Source organism: Pararge aegeria, chromosome 12, assembly GCF_905163445.1.
Source record: "Pararge aegeria chromosome 12, ilParAegt1.1, whole genome shotgun sequence".
Classification (NCBI taxonomy): domain Eukaryota; kingdom Metazoa; phylum Arthropoda; class Insecta; order Lepidoptera; family Nymphalidae; genus Pararge; species Pararge aegeria.
In genome coordinates, this window is record NC_053191.1 from 16,734,406 (window position 1) to 16,754,493 (window position 20,088).

Sequence of the window (20,088 nt, forward strand, 5' to 3'; positions counted from 1 at the left end):
CCAACTTATGTGATAAATGCAAAAGAGTTTATACGGAGAATTTTTTTTATCTGTTGCTCTGTCCCATAGGAATCCGCTCCTGTCTTTGGATCTTCCTATACTTCTTCAGAGTTTCGCAAAAAAAAAAGGGGTGATATAATTCTAAAGTGTCAAGTTTGTGGCATAGATATTTTTATTCCGAATGTTCTTAGCCATGTTTCATGAAAATCTGTTCTGCCGTTTGAAGATCGTCAGCTATTTACTAGTTGATGAGGTGATCTGACTTACTTATTTATGTCCGATCGATTCGCAATTTGGTACGGTATTACTTCAATGGTATTGAAAGTGTACGGTAAGATTACCATAACCTGATCAGCTGTTTGAGGATCATTAGCTCTTTAATAGTTGATAAGGGAAGTTGACTACCTTCCATATGTCCTATCGATTCCAACTTTGGTACTTCTTTAACAACTGTTTGTTAGAAAAGTCGACAGTCGATTTTGTGGAGTTTTTACAAGTTGTAAGTTTTTTTCTCGCCGCAACTACTGAACTAATTTAATTTTAATATATATGAATAGAATAGAGGTAGATTAAACCCTTAACTAAAAAATTGGCTACTTTTTACCGCAGAAAAATCGATGTTTCCCGCGCGTTTTGCGTAAAACTAGTTTTCACGTCGAGGAGCATTAGCTACAGCTGTAGTTTACCACAGCAATATAATCATAATAATTTAGCATTTCTCTTGCTAAATATGAGTAGCGAGCTCTTGGCCGCACTCTTCGTCCGCTTTATACCGATCGTTTTTTACATATCCCGTGGAAACCGTTTGCTTTCCTGCGATAAAAAGCTGCCTATGTTACTCTTTGTCCTTTCAACTAGCTCTGTGGTTAAAACCAAGTTGATTGGTTGCCTCGTTTGGGCGTAAAGTAAGTACAAACAAACAAACACACTTTCGCATTTATAATATTAGCATGTGTTAAATATTATTTCTTAATTTTTTATTTAATGTTGTCTTAACTAAAACGTATGTAAGTATATCTATTTTGGTGTGCGTGTGCATGTCACTGAACTCGTACTAAAAGGCTGGACCGATTTGAATGATTTTTTTTGTATGCGTTTGGGTGGCATCCTGGATGGTTTAGATTCACAAATCTGCCCGAAAGATGGTACTGCAGTCGGTATCTAGGTTATTTACCTATACTGCAACTAAACGGCTAAATTTATTCAGGTACGAGTTTGATTTGATAAATTATTTTAGTGGGATAGCTGATCTATCGAGGAAGGCTAAAGGAGGAGTATATATGAGTATATACCATCACGCTAAGACTAAAAGGAGCATAGGATCAATGAAGAATGTTTCAAAATCGGCCACTTAGCTTACGCCACGTGCGCTGCGTAAACGGTTAAAGTTTCGATAAAATCACGCATGAAAAAGTTTTTCCCTTTATCAGTTCTAAAAAAAGCCTGGGACAGGCGACAGCATGTCTATCTTTGAAGGTAAACTTTTGCGCGGACGACGTCGCGAGGGACCTCTAGTATAGGTATATATTTCTTGTGTGCGTGGGTATGCCACTGGACTCCTCCTAGACGGCTGGACCGATTTGAATTAATTTTTTGGTATTCGTTTGGGTGGCACCTTGGATGGTTTAGATTCACAAATCAGTCAGACAGATGGCGCTGGGGTCCGCTAGTATATATATTTATATATATATTAACTACTTAGTAACTTGTATCTTAACTAAAGACAAAGCCAAAACTGAATACGTTCGTCTAACAAATGATAGCAGTTTTCATATCTTTTCATCACACATACCCGCTTAATGTGTCTATGGAATGAAAAGTTTCTAATCGAATAGTGTCACTCTACTACAAACACTTGTATTATTATTGCTATATTATTGTTAAACGACGTAGGTAAGTATGTTACGAAGTACCTACCTAGATGCTTAAACATAATCAGTATAACTTCGCTTTTTAAATCTAGGCATCTTAAGTGTTTTTTTTCTTACTTTTCTCATAACGTATGTTGCATCTCTTGACGTGTTACTTATTACCTACAACCCCTTTTACAATTCCCTTCTTGCAGCCTCGCACGACACCCTCGGGGAGAAGGGAATATAACAGAGAACGGGCGGCAGAGTTATCTGTGCTACTGCAGCCACTGTGCCCAGCGTGGAGATTATATGCAAACCCTCCCGTTGGAGAGGCCTTTAGTCCAACAGAGGTATGTTAGGCTATTGACGATGACGATGTATGCTTTTATTATTTTCACAACGTTCTTTACAATAAAAAGTAATTGAAATATTGCATAAATAATACGGCATGCAAGAACAAACTGAGTGTATTGAACAGAGTGACAAACATTCTTACAATTATTATTCATTGTTAAGTCAACATCTAAGGATGCTCCGGTTTCGAAGCGAAACGTGCGTAGAGGGTACATTGCAGAAGATCTATTTGGTCTGGTTCTGAGTATAAGGATTGAAGAAATTATAAATTACACCATACAGATTCTCTCTCTGCTCAGATTCGGGCGTTTGTGGCCGCAAAGCAGAAGAGCAAATTAAGCTTAAATTTCATAATATATCATGGATTTCCGCAAAGTAACGCCTGCTTCTATTCAATATTGGACGAACATTCTACAGACATAACGTCTTAACATGAAAATAAATTTTAAAATTATATTCTTTGATCACTCTTAATTTTTCACACAGGGAAAACGGTGCGGTTATGAGGGTGTTGCACCCTCTAAAACTGTGTGTCCCTCGACGATACGAGAGCACGTTATTGCTCTTGCTTATTTACCGCACCCTCGCATTCTTTGAGCACCCTTAACGTGTACCTACTTTATCAAAGGATTTTCTTTAAAATTCTACCCCTAAAGAGTTTAAACAGGGGAAAGTCTGACAAAAAAAAACAATTATCCATTTTTTTCATTCTTTTTTATTTTACAGAAATGTGTGCTGTTCAAAAATTTATATTATGTTTAATTTTTATGTATCAGAACCTTTTTTTTATATTAAATAAACTTTTTCCTTTGTGTAGGTCTATAACGCTAAATCGACGGTAATGGCTGGATTTTTAAAAGACTCTTTCACCTTATTAGTTTCAACGCTATTTGTTTTTTCGTTTGGTATCAACGCTATAACCCCTTGCACAGCAAGCATGGTCAGGAGAGAATTATCTCCCCGGGGGAAGGATACAAATTTATGTTCTGTCACAGCTTTATCAACTCTCAGAGCACTAGCGTACAAGTGGAAATAATATCCAAATAATATATGTGTCATAATAAACGGGGGTAAACTTCTCTATTCCATGTTCCCATGCGTTAAAGCCAGGTGGACACGTTAATTATATCCCAGGGGATATAATCGGGGTATATAATTTTTGTCTCCTGCCTGTGCTAGCCCTACTGAGTTATTCTTAACACTGAGCAGAAATGCCTAAGAGCCTCTAAAATAACAGCATATATTTTCCTCTACCACTGTCAGTTGTCACCATACAAAATATGACATGTGGTATACGAGTATCTCTGGAACTAATATTAATAGTGTTTTTAGTTATTCATATTTTAGTTCATTGGACACTCGTATTATAATTTACAGCATCACACAAACAACGCCTATCGATTGGAAATGGCGTGAATCATTTGGAGACAAACCGAGATGTAGCAGTAGTAAATCTTTGCGGCTGAAGCCGCGGAAATATAACCGCCATGCTTATATATGCCGTCAAGCAGCACAGCTGTGTTGAGTCGGTATGAAGGGCATGGTTGAATGTGTGATTACAGGCTTAATATCGCCACGGCAGCACGTTTCAGGACGTGTCAAAACTTTTTTTTTTTAATCTTTATTTTAAGAGATGATTCGCTGGGCAAATGCCTCTCTGTAATGTACAGTAAGCAGTAGTAGGACTGTCATCGAGCGAAGAATTTTTATTGTCTCTTCTCAATACCAATGCCAACCAATCGCAACAGTTTTCTTGATGTCATTGAATGTGGGTAGCCCAGCACACTGTTAAAATATCCAACGTAGCTCACAATTAGCTTATAAAAGTGCTGTCGACGGTAATCTTCCAACTTCCCTGCGAAGTGTTGCTCTGTATATTGGCGATGTTTTTACATAGGTATAAAAAAGACAACAGCCAATCCGGTGGTTATAATAGTTCAATGCTATCCCCGCAATGGCTGCGTCGGATATCTGTTCTTATTTTGTGTTTTCTTTTAGAGATACAATTGAGTATACCTACTTAGTATTATTATGTTTATAAAAACAAAATATTTACAGTTTACAGCATATAAAGATGATTGGTGTTTGTTGGCAAGATAACTTATCAGAGCGCGGCGGTATAAACTACAAATAATAATTAATATTTATCATAATCCGTATACAATTGTGATAAATGTATAAACTTATAAACAAGTAAAGTAGGTACCTACCCACCTACATATCAGTAGAACAGGGTTTATGGCCAGCCCCCCCCTATTCAATAACTTAATATCTTATAGTTGCTAACTACTAATGTTATAATTTTGCTTTTTAAAAATTGAAACATAGGTACCTACCAAACGGCTTTTTTTTTTAATCTTAAAGGAAAGTTTATCAGCTTAGGTATACAAACAGGTGTTATTTTATAGCAGTTGTCCGCGGCATTTTGGTTTTTTTATGAATCCTGCGGGAACCGTATATTTCTCCGGGATAAAAACAGCGTTTGTCTTAATACTACAGGGTTTAATCTATCCAGAATTCTATTCCAGAATTCACTGAAATTAGTTCAGTAGTTTTGCGTAAAAGAGTAACAGACATCCATCCATCCACAAACAAACTTTCGTATTTATAATGTTAGTAGGATTACTTTTTTTTACATTCCGAAATATTGTGTTACCTACTCTTCCACTCCGGAAACTAACGACTTCATTGATTTATATCGATGCAAGAAACACAGCAGCTAAAGCTTTCAGAGGGTATCTCTGGTGGTACTACTTCAACCTATTTATGTCATTTATAGACATTTATATGATTCTATAATATATATTTTTATTACTTTAAATATAAAAATATCGTCTCTAAAGCCAATTTTGAAAAAAAGTATAAACGTGGTTGAAACGAATGAAGTTATAGAATATTATGCCATCTAGTGAGTAGTAGCAGAAATATGGTATCAAAACGTTACACAGACCATATTGTATCCATTTTGTTTCCATTAATATTTTAATAAACGAAAATATCACTCAAACATTGTTTTCTGCCGAAGTTTCACCTGGTTTTTGAATAAAATATATCGAATATAAATTTATTACAGTTAAATATTACTTTTAGCAATGAAATAAAAAGGAACGCAATTGTGCACACAAAGAAATCATTCAAAATCAAAAAGCATCCACTCTACAGCGCCCTTGTCTATTCTTTTAGTATTATTTTTGCGATATTGTGCCTTATGACTCACACTATAAGGTATAACTGATAAATCTGTAAGCTGAAGATAAGTTATTGCAACTGCTCACAAAAATCATAGTCAAACGAATTTTTTTATAGTCGTGATCCGAGGTGTGGTGTTGAAGCACAGTCAAAGTGAGCGTTGTTTACGATGGCGAATAATTTCGAATTTTTTACAATCCTTTTGTTTTTAACTACTCTTGGTAAGTGAAAATAAATATATTTAAAATCAACGAATGCTACTTTGGGGAAAATGCATCACGATTTGTAAGGCTTCGCTCGGGAAACTGGTGTAAATTAGCTTTCATTTCGTCAATTGTTTCTGTTTACTACAATGTGACGAGTATCCAACGGTCAGAAATCGGCACACCCTGCTTATTATTGTTATTTATTTTTTAAGCATTTAGATTTTAGAACATTTAAGGGCTGCATATGCTAAGTTTATTAAGAGCGAATTATAAGTACGCTAATAAACAAAACTGCATTATATCTTTAACAATAAGCTAATTAGATTGAATAACTGTTTATTTTAATATTTTTAAAAGATTTAAATGTATTCTATACACCTTTCCTCCGGATTTAATTCCCATGAAGTTCATAATTTATATTTCTTTATTCATTAAAAAATTGGAATAATTTAGGCTTAAAACTAATAATGTGTAAACGCCGCCGGCGTCATGTAGGCAACAGAAATAATGTCAATTATTCAAAAAACAATGTCTTATTAAAAACACGTCTTTAGGGACCTGAGAGAAGCGGAGCTTGTTGATTATTGTGTTAGTCTTAATCAAAGAAAAACATTATACCACGTACATTTGCGGATGGTATTGTAAAGTATCAAAATACTTATTTCGTTCTTGAGTTTTAAGAAACCTTAGTGGCATGCAAAGCTATGGAGTGTAAAACCTTCTGAAATATGCACTACTCTGGAAAATTGTGCATATTACATGACTTTGACAACAAGTTAGTGGTGGGATCCCAACATGTCCTTGGTCTGAGACCATTACACCATCTGTATTCATGTAGCTTTAGTTTTCAAGATACCAGACAAAAGTCTGGTTGTCCATATAATAGTAATAGTAGTAATAAAGAAAGTTTTGATGGTCACCATAGGGTTTGCTCGAGTATGATACTTTTTATATAGAACCTATGGAATTGTCATTAAAGAATAGAATTTGTCCTTGTCTTCAATGAGCCTTGAAAGTTTCAGTATATAAAAAAGCCAGTTCATAGACAAACACAAGATTAAATTATTTACATTTTATGAAGACCAACTGTTCCATTTTAAACCTTACAAAATTATTTTACCTGCGTTTAATCAACCCAGGTTAAATATTGAATCTAAAAAGTAAAAGTAATGTATAATCATCATCATCATCATCATCATCTCAGATAGTAACCACAATCCACCCAACACAATATCAATAAAATATGACCACCGTAAAGAATGAAGTTCTTAGCCTAGCCTGTTTAGTGTATGTAGGCTTATATTAAACCCATACCTCTATAATTGGTTTCTACAAGGCATTGTATGGGGAAGCTAAATTGGTAGGCAGCAAATCTTTGTCTAAGGTTGGGAACTACCTAGTCAAAGACTCCCACCAGATGAAAAATTTTCATAATGTCTTTATAAGTAGATTCATATTGATGGAATGGACACAACAACTGGAAAAAACTTTCTTACTGTACACAATGTTCTAGTTAAATGTCTTAAATTGATAAGAAAAGAAATCAATACATCCATTAATTATATTTGTTTTGCAGCCAACGGTCAGCGTACCCCAACTATCTCTCACATAACACAAGAGCAGATAAGGGATATCGGTAGTCAAGTTGACCTGGACTGCTCTGTCCATTATGCACAAGATTATCCTGTTTTATGGGTAAGATTACAATAATCTTTATAATTATAGCTACTTACATTATATTAATATATTTAGATTTATAGGAATAAAATATATAATATTATTATCTTGTTACAGGTAAAATATGATCGCCTCAGGACAACTGAATCACTGCCACTGTCCACAAACTCGGGACTGATCATCAGGGATTCCAGATTCTCACTGAGATTTGATGATGCATCAGCCACATATACCTTGTCCGTGAGTATAATAAAAATTATTCATACATCTAACTACTCTCCTACGAGGCCTGCTAGGCTCTTGGAACTTGCTTGGATGGCAAGAGAAGCAAGGGGAGAGTTCAATGTATAACAAGCGGAAACAGTTCAGTGAATAAGAAGGATATCTTATAATAGCTTTCGGCAGAAATCTGGAATGACTTCATTTATTAAACTTTGTCAACAGATCAAGGACATCCAGGAGACTGATGCTGGATGGTACCAGTGCCAGGTGCTGATATCTGTCAGCAACAGGATCACGGCTGAAGTGGAGCTTCAAGTGCGCAGACCTCCCATCATTTCTGACAACTCCACCCGTTCCATCATAGCCAGCGAGGGAGAGAGTAAGTTAAACAAGATAATTTTAAAATTATTTAGTACACTGTAGTTTCAGAGTTCACTTTTCATTTATATATTTTGTTTCATCATAATCAATCGGTAACTATATTAGTATGAGAAGGCCACCACAATTAACCAAAAATCACCACCAATCTGTACTTGGCTGGCCAAGATTGGTGGAGCTCGCAGACAATATTCGTCAATCACCTTGGTACCCATAACACAAGCTACGCTTACTTTAGGACTAGATGGCGATGTGTGTATTGTATCGTATCGTGTGTATTATATTGTATCGTATCGTGTGTATTATATTGTATCGTAGTATATTTATTTATTATTTAATTGTTTAAAATGTATATAATCCTGATAAGTTAGAGGTTAGATATTGGAGATTGAGCTCTGTCCCACTGAAAGGGACATAATGCTTAAACACTAGACTGTCGCTACTTGACACTTCAAATTTTACTTGATATCTTAAAACTAATCAAGAAATCATTTTCCAATATTAAAAAACATATACAGAGTTTAGTCCTGAAGGATTCGCATGCTATTTCTTTTGACACTTGATTTTCCTTGATGCTTGACAAACAGGTCTTAATTTCTTAATAGATATTTTTTTAACATTTATGTTTGTATACTCCTAGTATACTAATTGTGATTAAAACATGTTAGGAGTCTGTGGTAGAGACAGAGAACAATGGAAACCGCTTGGAGGTTGAGCTGGCGATCATCTTTACATTAAAGTTAATATAAAACTATTATGTGTTTAATTATTACATGAACCCGGTGGATACAACAGTATTTCTAGGAATAACGTTAGATGCTAAACTTCAATGGGGCCCTCATGTAAATAATTTATCGAACAGGCTTAGTTCTGCTGCCTATGCAGTAAAGAAGATACGCCACCTGACAGACATAGAAACTGCTAGGCTAGTCTATTTTAGTTACTTTCACAGCATTATGTCATATGGAATTTTACTATGGGGTAATGCTGCTGATATTGGCACTATTTTCGTGCTGCAGAAGAAGGCTGTTCGTGCGATCTATAAAATGGGTCCGAGAGAGTCATTGAAAGATAAATTTAAAGATGTTAAAATAATGACACTCTATAGCCAATACATATTTGAAAATTTAATGTATGTTCACAAAAATATATCAAAATTTAAAAGAAAATGTGACTGCAATAATTTGAACGTTAGAAGCAAAAATAAACTTGCAGTGCAGTACACTAGACTACACAAAATAAGCAATTCATTTAAAGGAAATTGTGTACAATTTTACAATAAATTACCGGTTGATATCTTGGGGATGTCACTAAAGAAGTTCAAAGTTTGTATTAAGCGAAAGCTTATAGAAAAGTCCTATTATAGTATAAAGGATTACGTAAACGATAAAAAAGCTTGGGTGTAAACAATTGCTCTAACCAGGTTGCTTCTTAAATATTTTCTAATGACAATGTGAGATGGTGATAACAAAAAGAACACCCGGCTAAGTTTGTTGTGGGCTTCTTCTTAGACCAGGGCGCGATTGGAACCCTCGTAGCTTTAGTTTTAAGTTTACGATTGTAGTTATCGCCATCACTACTCACTGCTATGTACACATTTTGTATATAATAACGCATCAAAAGTGCCATCTATGTGCCTATTTGAATAAAGATATATTTGACTTTGACTTTGACTTTGATTAAAATACCACAAATACAGATATGTATCTCAAAATGAACCCTACAAATGTTGTGGTAATCCTCTCTGTGATTGAGTTAGATAGATTCAAAAATAGTAATTCTATAAAGGTTCAATTTTACAAGATGTGTTTTCCATTTTTTATTAATCTGTCTTGTTTGCAGGTGCCCAAATGGAATGCTACGCCGGTGGTTTCCCGCCACCGAAGCTTTCGTGGCGTCGCGAGAACAACGCCATTTTACCGACTGGTGGCTCCATCTATCGGTAAGAATTCTTTATCCCGAATCAGCACCTGTTTACTGTTCCCACAGGGTTCATGTAATTCTTTTGATTTCGTTTTTGATTATTACTGTAGTTAAATTTGTCTTGTCTATTCCAGTGGCAACATCCTAAAGATCACCTCCATCCACAAGGAGGACCGCGGCACATACTACTGTGTGGCTGAGAACGGTGTGGGCAAGGGTGATAGGAGGAACATCAATTTGGAAGTTGAATTTGCACCAGTCGTCACTGTGCCTAGGCCGAGATTGGGACAGGTGAGCTAGTCCCGACTAACACACATAGGCCGGCGCTCACTGACGGCGTGGCACGGCATGGCACAGCAGGTTATGCTGTGCTGCCGTCCCGCTGCGGCATCCCGCGACGTCCCGTGGCATGCCGGAGCATCTCGCGGCTTGCAGGGGCATCCTGCTGAAAGCCCAGCCACTCTCGCATCAACCAGTTTTGCTGCATAAGTTTCAATCTTATTTTAACTAGCTTAGCAATCATAATTCTTCGACAAAAAGTGACCCATTCGTCTCGCGGGATGCGTCGGCGCACCGCGGCAACGCGTGGAAAGAAACGGCATGACACGTCATGCCGGAGCATCCCGTGGCGCGTCGCGTCATGCCGCAGCATCCCGCGGCACTGTGGTATCGAAATAAAGTAACGTGAATTCTGAACTCGTTGAAATAAGATTCAAAATAACTTGATTAGTAATAAAATCCTTTGCCATGACACGCCATGCCATGCCGGCAGTGGGCGCCGGCCCTTACATGTGTACGGGAGCTATGGTGATACACTAGACCGTAAAAATAGGAAGATCTTTCTCCGAGCAGGTGATCGTGCTCGGGTACCGAGGTCCATACATTCATTTTTGGAAGTTGTATATATAGGCATTCTTAGTAAACACTTCACTAGCGCGATGCAAGATTTTGGTGGTGCCATCTAGTTCTGTACTGTGGAGACCGCTACACATGTAATAAGCGAATGCGAAAGCGTGATGTTGAAGCGGATTTCGACTTCACTTACGGGGTATCAATTCGAATCCCAGTACGCACCTCTAACTTATCTAAGTAGCTTTAACGGTGAAGGAAAACATTGTGAGGAAACCTGCATGCCTGAGAGTTCTCCATAATGAATGAATGAATATACTTTTATTGCACACAACAAGAACTACTAAAAACAGAAAAGTATAACAAAACAAGGTATACAATTTGGCGGCCTAATAGCTTCATAGCGATTCCTTCCAGGCAACCAATGGCGAAGATAATAAAAATAGCTCATAACATAACATAATGTTCTTAAAGGCGTGTGAAGTCCACCAATCAACACTGGGCCAGCGTGGTGGACTACTGCCTTAACACTTTCGCTTTGTGGGAGGAGACCCGTGTCCTGTAGTGGGCCGGTAATGGGCTGATTTGAAGAATAATAAATGGGGGTATATTGGGGGTATGTTTACCACACTCCCTAACTGGTTAGCCCGCTACCATCTTAGACTGCATCATCACTTACCACCAGGTGAGATTGCAGTCAAGGGCTAACTTGTAGTGGAATTAAAAAAAAAGATAAACTTCTCCTATTCCCTGTTATCGGGCTTCGGCAGGTTTACCATGTTAATTTTATCACTTAACAGGGGATTTAATTTTTGTCTCCCGCCTGTGTTAGCCGTGCAATAGGACTGTGAAAGATTTTTTTCTTTAACGCGTTTTTACCGAAATTTGAAACGCAGATAATACTAAGAAAATGTTGTGCAGATGGTCCGACCCATGGCCTTGTATTAATTAAGCTTAGTGTTCACTGTCTATTGCAGAATATCAAATTACAATTGAATGTTCCAGGCCCTACAATATGACATGGACTTGGAATGTCACGTAGAAGCTTACCCTCCACCGGCTATCACTTGGCTGAAGAATGAAGTGCAGCTATCCAATAACCAACATTACAGGTTGGTGCACTCACCTTTACTCTTCTTGGCGAGTTATTGGTGTCTCTACTAAGTTTCCCCGCTAAGCTTGATATGGGCTTCGTAAACTAGGGCGCGTTTGGAACCCCCGTATCTTTAGTTTTAGGTTTACCGATGCAGTTATTGCCATCATCTCACTACCATGTACAGTTTTTTCTAATGTAAATGAGCCTTTTTCTTTTGAATGAAGAAATATTTGGCTGCAATATCACTGTTGTAAGTGATCATGCATTCCAAAAGGGTAAGGAACCCACCTGTTAGGGCTATAGAAATTATATTTTTTAGGTTTCTACGCAGCACCGTATCAGAACGCTGTTTTGTTTGAAGCCACATCTTAGTCCGTAGGGTATAGTTGCCAGCCATGCTGGAAGCCTCCCACTATCATACGATGTCAGAAGGACAATTAATTAGACCTAGGGCCTTACTAATCACATGGCATAACGTCGCAACAGTTATGTATTGTGTTGCCACACTTTAAGAAATTGATTGCTTTCATAGGAAAAAAATTCACTTACATGAAAACTAAAAGGCTACTCTACCTCTTACATGATAAGAGGTTTGCTAATATTGCAAGTCCTTCTCCAAGTGTGCTTAACAAAAAAAAAAACTTAATGCAATATGTATATAATATATAATAAAATAATCCTATAATGGCAGAGCAGCTATCCGTTAAAAATATACAAAAATATGAGGGTACGTACGCGAGTACGTCATTAAGACCTACCTTCAAAAGTCAGAGTGGGCAAAATACTGCATATGTATCAGATGTATTGCCTCATTCTTTGTAAAGGCCGAAATGTCTCCAAAGTACCTGAATGCAGGTATTTTTGTTTAAGCCTTACTAAAAATGTGACATAACGTCGCAAAAGTTTGGCATAGTTTAGCCACACTTCAAGTGACCTTCAAAAGTCAGAGCGGGAAAAGTACTACATATGTATCAGATGTTTTGCCTCGTTCTTTGAAAATCCCGATATGTATCAAATATCTGAATGCGGTTATTTTTTTTTAAGCCTTACTAAATATGTGACATAACGTCGCCAAAGTTTGGCATTGTTTGGCAACACTTTAAGTGAACTTCAAAAGTCAGAGCGGGAAAAGTACTGCATATGTATCAGATTTTTTGCGTCGTTCTTCGTTCGTTCGTTGCTTTACAAAAGCCATAAATGTATCAAACTATCTGAATGCGGGTATTTTTGTTTAAGCCTTACTAAAAATGTGACAAAACATCGCAAAAAATTTGCATTTTTGGCCACACTTCAAGTGACCTTCATATGTTTTGCCCCATTCTTTGAAAACTTCGAAATGTCGCCAAAGTCCAAACTACTGGTAAAAATAAAAAGCCTCAGTTAGACCAGAGCTTAAATTTTCCTCTGCAGAGTCTCCCACTTCGCCACAGCTGATGAGTTCACCGACACCACCCTTAGGGTGATAACCATCGAGAAGCGTCAGTACGGCCTCTTCACATGCAAGGCGCAAAACAAACTTGGTACCGACGAAGGCACTGTGGAACTTTTTGGTGAGTTAATTGATCTTATCTGCTTTGAATGCCAGCTATTATAAACGCGAAAGTGTATTTGTTTGTTGGTACATCGATCATGCATTAACAGAAGGACAGACTGACTTGCATTTTTTTTGCACACTTTTCCAGACGGGGAGTGAAATAGGCTTTTTATATCCCGGATCCAATGCTTCATCCAATGTTTTCTGTTGGATTAATCTTAAGCAAATATATGTTATTACCTCTTCATACCAAAACAGCTGATCGGATTGTGATGAAATTTGTTAATAAGTTTAAGTGTTTAAAGGTACAATACTTTCATCCGAGAAATCAAAAATTATGTGAAAGATTTTTTTGTTCAATATGCAGATACTTTCGCATTTATAACATTAGACAAAAGCTACAACCGGTAATACCGCAGTAATATTTTATCTAGTTATCTTTTAAACGTAGCGTAACGACTCAGTCGTTGCGGTTTTGACGTTGTGTGGTATGGACAGTAATACTACTGTCAAGCTTCACACGGTGTCAAAATTGACGTACGTATTTATAGTTAGTATATAAGTATAGTTATCGCCGTCAACTCACTTCTATGTCACATTTTACATGTAACGTACGCATCAAAAGTGCCATCTATCTTTGTGCCTATTTGAACAAAGAAATATTTGACTTTGACTTTGACTTGAGTATAGTATAATATTTAATTGTAATGTTTATGTTTTGCACGTCGTTTCTTTCCACATCCAAGGTCAAAAGTTCTATCACAAAATTACGTTCCTTTGGTTACTAAGTTAAGATTTCGTTTAGAAAGCCTTGTCAAGTTACTAACGGGTACTCCTTTCGCTAATTGGCAAAAAAGGCAATGCCTAAATAAGTAACAATCTAAGGAGATTTCTAGGCAGACATCAACCGTTATGACCTAAGAGTTGGTAAAACGTTTTTTTTTAATAAACATCGCATAAACATCTCCCATTAGCATGCGATTTAGGCTGAGGCTTAACACCTACGCCTTATACTGACAGGGCGGCACTTTTAAGGACGTTTTCCTTGCATGCCCTACCAGTGTCGATCTTTTTATTGGCGATGGTTTTCAGGGGGGCCATTTAAAGTCTGTCAATTATCACTATTTAATAATAAAAAAAAAGATTTATGTTCAACGGAATTAGCAACACCATCGTTATATCTTAACCGTCTAACCCCCAAAGGACTCTTGACCTCCTAATGCTATTTAAAACGATAGCGATATCGCTGCGATGCGCTTGGTTGTGAAGATATAGTGCTTTAAGCGTATTTTGGCTGTTTTTTTTTTATTCGATTAATAAAATACTAGATATGCTGTCGGAATCCGAAATCGTCCGTGAAAAAAGCAATTGTGTAAACCATTGTGTGTATGTGAAAATTTTATAAAATTTACTTAATTTATATTTGGTCATGTGTTTAGAAGCTTATTTATAATGTACTCTTTATACCATTAAAAAAAAACAAATCTCTCCCTAAATGATCATGAAAACAACAAACTGACTTACTGCGATTAAAACCGTATAACAGGTATGGGAAATTTATTATAATAATCATTGCTTTAACTAGGTTGCCTCTAAATTTGTAAGTGATAACAAAAATAATATCCTGCTAATTGGTGAGGCTTGGATCCCTAAACCAAATAAAACTATATAAAAGGTTTCCGACCACCATACATTATAAACGTTCGCTCCAAAAACTATTGGAAGTATTTAAAAAGCTGTCACGGGAAGCCTGGCAGATTTGGGGAACATCGAAATTATTTTGAACAAGTAATATTGAATAAAAAAATACCATATCACGAATTTTCTTAACAAAATGATGACATTTTATTGTTTATTGTTATTAGGTATACAAAACAGGTCAGGTAACTAAAAGTAGATCTAAATATAAGTAATAACAAGTTTTGTTCTAAGCTACAACCCAAAGTGTGTGTACACATCTAATCATTTCATTTAATATACATTTAATTTCTTCATATAAAAAAAAAAAATTTGCGCATTGCATCGCGGTGCCATGTCTAACGCGCTATTATCTATAGACTACGTCTAGTATATCTCATCATATAGCATGGTGAAGAGTCGCCACGGCCTTTATCGCCACGCCAACAATCTGGTTAACCCTCCGTCTATAGATGTTTCACATAAAAAAACAAATATCAGCTAAAAAGTATAAACCGGACACTTTATGTTACATTTTGTATGGCATGCATTTCTAGTACATTCTTGATCGAAGGTTTTTTTTTTCTTTATATTATATTGTTTGTCATGTTTTTTCTTTTCCCGCGCATGCGTATAGAAACTATAATCCCGGTTTGCCCGCCTGCGTGTGGGCAGGCGCGCTATGGCGGCGCCACTAGTGTTGGCGCGTCAGAGTTTGTTGTGGCGTTCCTTGCGCTCTACGTGCTTTGGCTGAGGTATGTGACGCTTTATTTTTACCGAAATTTTGATTTCGGCATACAGTGTGGGTCTCCATATATTGCAGATACGAAACTGGACCTAAAATATCGGCAGGTTTTTTTATCTAGCCCCCGTAAGGTTTTAGGGCTCCATTATGGTAAAAATTGAGGTGAGTTCACAGAGTCCCACCCAAGCACAGTGTGACTCGATGTGAAAAAAAACCTCAACGAGTCATTGACACTATTGGGCGTGACTCGTCCGGAACTCCCCATTCAACGGTGCACTTTTTTTCTCATGTTAATTTTTTTATGGTTACTTTATCCGTCCTTCAATACGTAAATTAAGGCTGACTATTTCACTAACCATTTACGCTTTAGTTAATGGTTAGTGAAATAATCAGCGTCGTTATAAAATTATGGAATTAAAGAGTTTAATCGTTTATATAAGTAGGTGGTGTGTCGTATGAAAGGGGAATAAATAAATGTGATGTATTGAATGAAAAATAAAATATATTGTTATTTAATTATTTTTTATATTAATGGCCTCTATAAATTAGGCATATCGTAAGTGCACTGTACGGAGATTCATACCGGTTTAATTATACTTGCTGGAATGATTATATTTGGTATTTTTTTAATTATATGCCATATTTAATTTTTCTTTTTCCTCAGCTGATGATAAAAATTAAAAATATTATGTATGTATTTTTTAAATTATAGCTTTTATATAGAAACAGGCAAGGTGAATTCTTTCGGATTATTTTTGGCGGCTGCAAAGTACTGTATTCGGTACAGGGTATATACAGCGTGTTTTATTTAATTACATTTGAGTTAATTAGTGATATTAGGCGGTGGTTAGGACTTTCAGCCTCACTTTCTTGGGGGGACGAGTTTGATCCCCGACTCGTAACTTTTCTGGCTTTTGGCACAAAATAAATTAATTTCCAAAATCCAAGTCGTGGACAAACCCCTGACATTTTGGTGATACGTCGCCCGGAATAAGAAACAACGCGCGGGCGCTAGTCGCTCTAAAGATGCTCTCAAAATGAAGTCACCGTCACCAAGTTGCCGGACTGTGTAGGCGGCTATAGACATAATGCCATTTAACATAAAGCTCACTTTCCAATAGAGCTTTAATAACAGTCGAGTCGGTGTTTAGTGATATAGTGTGCGAAGGCCATAAATCTACATTGCTTAGCCAACGCAATCGACTAACTTGCACTGTAGAAATGGGGCCTTAAAAAATCATCATCATCATATTTGAAACAATATACGTCCACTACTGGACACCAGTAGACACCGCTTGGTCTTTTGGAAGGAGATCCACACTCAATGATCTTGCCGTGTCTGTGCAGCGAATCCCCGCCACTTGTTTCATGTCATCTGTCCACGTACCAAGCAGGGGACCGATAGGGCATAGAGTCCCTGATTGCTGGAGTCCTCGCACCGTACTGGAGAACTCGTAGTGTCGGTTGAACAAAATAAAATTTGATATGTATTATTATCTGTTACAGAGTCGCTTATACCAGATATTAACTACTCCGGGCTAAGATTGGATCCAGACATCTATGGAAATTCGGCGTCGCGGGCACATATCATGCCGATCGGAACATTTCTTGTTGCATATCTTGAATATGGCGTATGTAGAAAATAATTTAATAACAATAAAGAAATCAGAACATCCTGTATAACAACTATTTCTCTATTCTATGCATCTGTCATGTACTGTACTGATCGTGAGTTCAGAACACAGAGTACCGTTAGTGTGAGTAGCGTGAGATTTTCTACAGTGTTACACGAGTTGCGACAGTGTGTATTTAACTGATTGGTCTTTGTTTTAAAGTTCTAATTCCTACACGTTTCTACAACAATTGCTTGTAGTAAAACGTCTTAGACGTAGATCTGAACCCCTAGTTAACTTATCAAGTTAACTAACGTAACTGTATATTAGAGTAAACTAGACTAGCGAGCACGTCAATCTCACACTAAGGGTGTTCTGTATATTTCCGCAATTTTCGAAAAAACTTTCTATGAGATCCAAAAACGAAACCTTTGTACTTGTTACCACCAATAAATAAATCTTAATTGCAACTACGTACAAATGAATCTAGTTTAGATATAATTATTATATTTATTTAGAGATCGAGATTTTCATATTCTAAAAAACATTAAGAAAATATTATAGTTTTAAGCCGTTCGTAAACGGCCTAGTAGTTTTTGTCAATTTCTAGATGTAATTGTTTACCGAAAAGGATATAGTTTTTGATTTTTCTCACCAAGGTGTATTTTTTATAGCCACCCCAGCTAGTTACACACACACAGCTAGCTAGTAGCTAGCAGCAGACATTTTTCTCCCCGGGAAAAGACCAAACTGTTTATATTGTCCCAAGGCTTTGTCAACTCCACAAGCAATGGCGCACGGTTACCATCCGTGCGCCATTGCTTGTGTTAACATCGAATTAATAAACGGGGGTAAACTTCTTTGGTTCCCCGTTGGCTTGCTTTGGCAGATGGACACGTGAGGGGATATAACTTCTGCTAACTGTGCAAGAGTGTTTTTCTAAGATGGAAATGGCATATTTTACGTGAAACCGTTTGGGTATTGGGTAAAATTAACTTATATACCCTTAACAGATTAGCCCGCTAACTAATCTTAGACTGCATTTTAACTTACCACCAGGTGAGATTGCAGTCAAGGGCCAACTTGTGGTGAATTAAGAAAAAACAGCTATCTCAAACAATCAATATTTAGTTTTGCATTTTACTTTCCTTTATTTATATTATGTTATATTCATAGACAGCTTACCATCTTCGAATGAATTTTTATATGTACCTATTAAGATTTATTTTAAGGCATTCCAAAATGATAGATTTAAATCTGATTTAATATAAACAAAATTAATATTACCCGAAAACGAATAAATCCAAATTTTTGACGTAGGTAAGTACTAGGATAATATAAATCTATAGAGATATTTAAGAAACCCCGTTTTATAATGTGTGTGTACTTTTGTATATTTTTGTATCGAATGCAATATACTATAGCAATAGTTTTAGAAAAATAACTAATACTAAAGTTTGACTGACATTGGCACTACGTTTTTAATTCTTGGACGATAGGAATCTCAGACTTTTACTTAAGGCGCTTTAATAAACGTGCTAGTTTTATTACATATCCTCTCTTTGCCAGTAAGTTCGCATGTCTTAAATTAAAAGAAAAACTCTTCAATTATTTTATTGGTAGGCGACAAACTACAGGTTTTATTTGCCACCAACTATGTTGTATAGAAATTTCTAAACTAAATTTAAAGATCGAAAACTATCACCAACCTTCTCATAGCGTTTAGTGTTGAAAAGAATAGCACTATTTTGACAGCTGTCATTTTAGTTAAGTTTGGAGATTTGTGTACAACCGAATCGGCACTAATATGACAGCACTAAATATAGCTTTCCTTATTATTAATTTATAAGTACTGATATTCGTAAATTATTAACAAAAGACTGGCCTCATTCCATTTTTTTGTGCAAGTTTTTGAAGACTTTCAAATTGGATGTGTTTTCCATCCATTTTAGATATAATTCTAAATGTTTTTTGTGTAAGTTTTTAAGAGTTAGCCCGTATTGCTGGTAAGAACTGCGCGGTTTTGTTTCGCAATTCTATAATCAGATACAACGCACTAGTGATTCCGGACGCGTTGCAGTGCGTTTAACTCACTAACACGTGTGTATGGGTGTGTGTCAAATAGATTCTAAACTAGTCGGGCTATCACCGACGATAAGTGTCCTAAGATGTGATGAGCCGTTAATGACACATTTAAAATTAACTTACTGACGACAGTTTAAATTCCCTAAAACGGCCAAAACACGTGAAGAAATTTAACCACAGAGTTAAATCGCGTGAACGTTTTTCGCAGTACGGGCTAGCTATGTGTAATATTTTTAATAAATTTTGATCTGTTTTTCTAAGAAAATAATTGCCTTCTATTTGTATTTATATGAATTTCTCAAATAAGCTTAATTCCCAAATAGTAAATTTAATCATTTGCTAAATAATATTTAAGTTTCAAGTGTTTTAAATACCCAGTTTATAAATTAAATTTTCATGCACCTTAGCTTGCAACCTTCATATGAATTGTTTGCCATATCCAATGTTATAGTAATTTTGTTGCAATAAAGGTTTTGATAAAACTATTGAATTTTAATTATTCACTGTTAGAATAGTCGAATTTTTTCCTCCGAGTCCCTCAGCGGGCGATTACTTTTACGTAATCAAATCAGAAATGAAGACATCCGTAGAAGAACGGCCTCCAACGAGGCGGACCACATCAAACAAGTCGCTGAGAGTCTCTGGAAACCTGGTTTCCACGTTCTAATATCCACGGGGATATTAGAA

The 20,088-nt window shown here is 36.4% G+C and overlaps 1 protein-coding gene across 1 annotated transcript; it reads left to right on the forward strand.

The window, feature by feature from the left end:
* Positions 1 to 5,491: 5,491 nt before the first annotated feature.
* LOC120628125 (lachesin) lies at positions 5,492 to 19,883 on the forward strand. The gene is made up of 10 exons (XM_039896350.1): positions 5,492 to 5,617; positions 7,179 to 7,297; positions 7,397 to 7,519; positions 7,724 to 7,880; positions 9,722 to 9,821; positions 9,937 to 10,093; positions 11,657 to 11,763; positions 13,158 to 13,297; positions 15,596 to 15,713; positions 17,210 to 19,883. The coding sequence occupies exons 1-10, from the start codon at positions 5,566 to 5,568 to the stop codon at positions 17,229 to 17,231; spliced, it is 1,095 nt and encodes a 364-aa protein (XP_039752284.1). The 5' UTR covers positions 5,492 to 5,565; the 3' UTR covers positions 17,232 to 19,883.
* Positions 19,884 to 20,088: the final 205 nt, after the last annotated feature.

What these genes read in the sequence shown, in the direction of transcription:
- LOC120628125 (XM_039896350.1), top strand. Translation starts at nt 5,566, where the DNA reads ATGGCGAATAATTTCGAATTTTTTACAATCCTTTTGTTTTTAACTACT. An exon ending in CAGCCACATATACCTTGTCC is followed by an intron (nt 7,520 to 7,723) that starts GTGAGTATAATA and finishes CTTTGTCAACAG; the next exon opens with ATCAAGGACATCCAGGAGAC. An exon ending in CTCTACGTGCTTTGGCTGAG is followed by an intron (nt 15,714 to 17,209) that starts GTATGTGACGCT and finishes TATCTGTTACAG; the next exon opens with AGTCGCTTATACCAGATATT.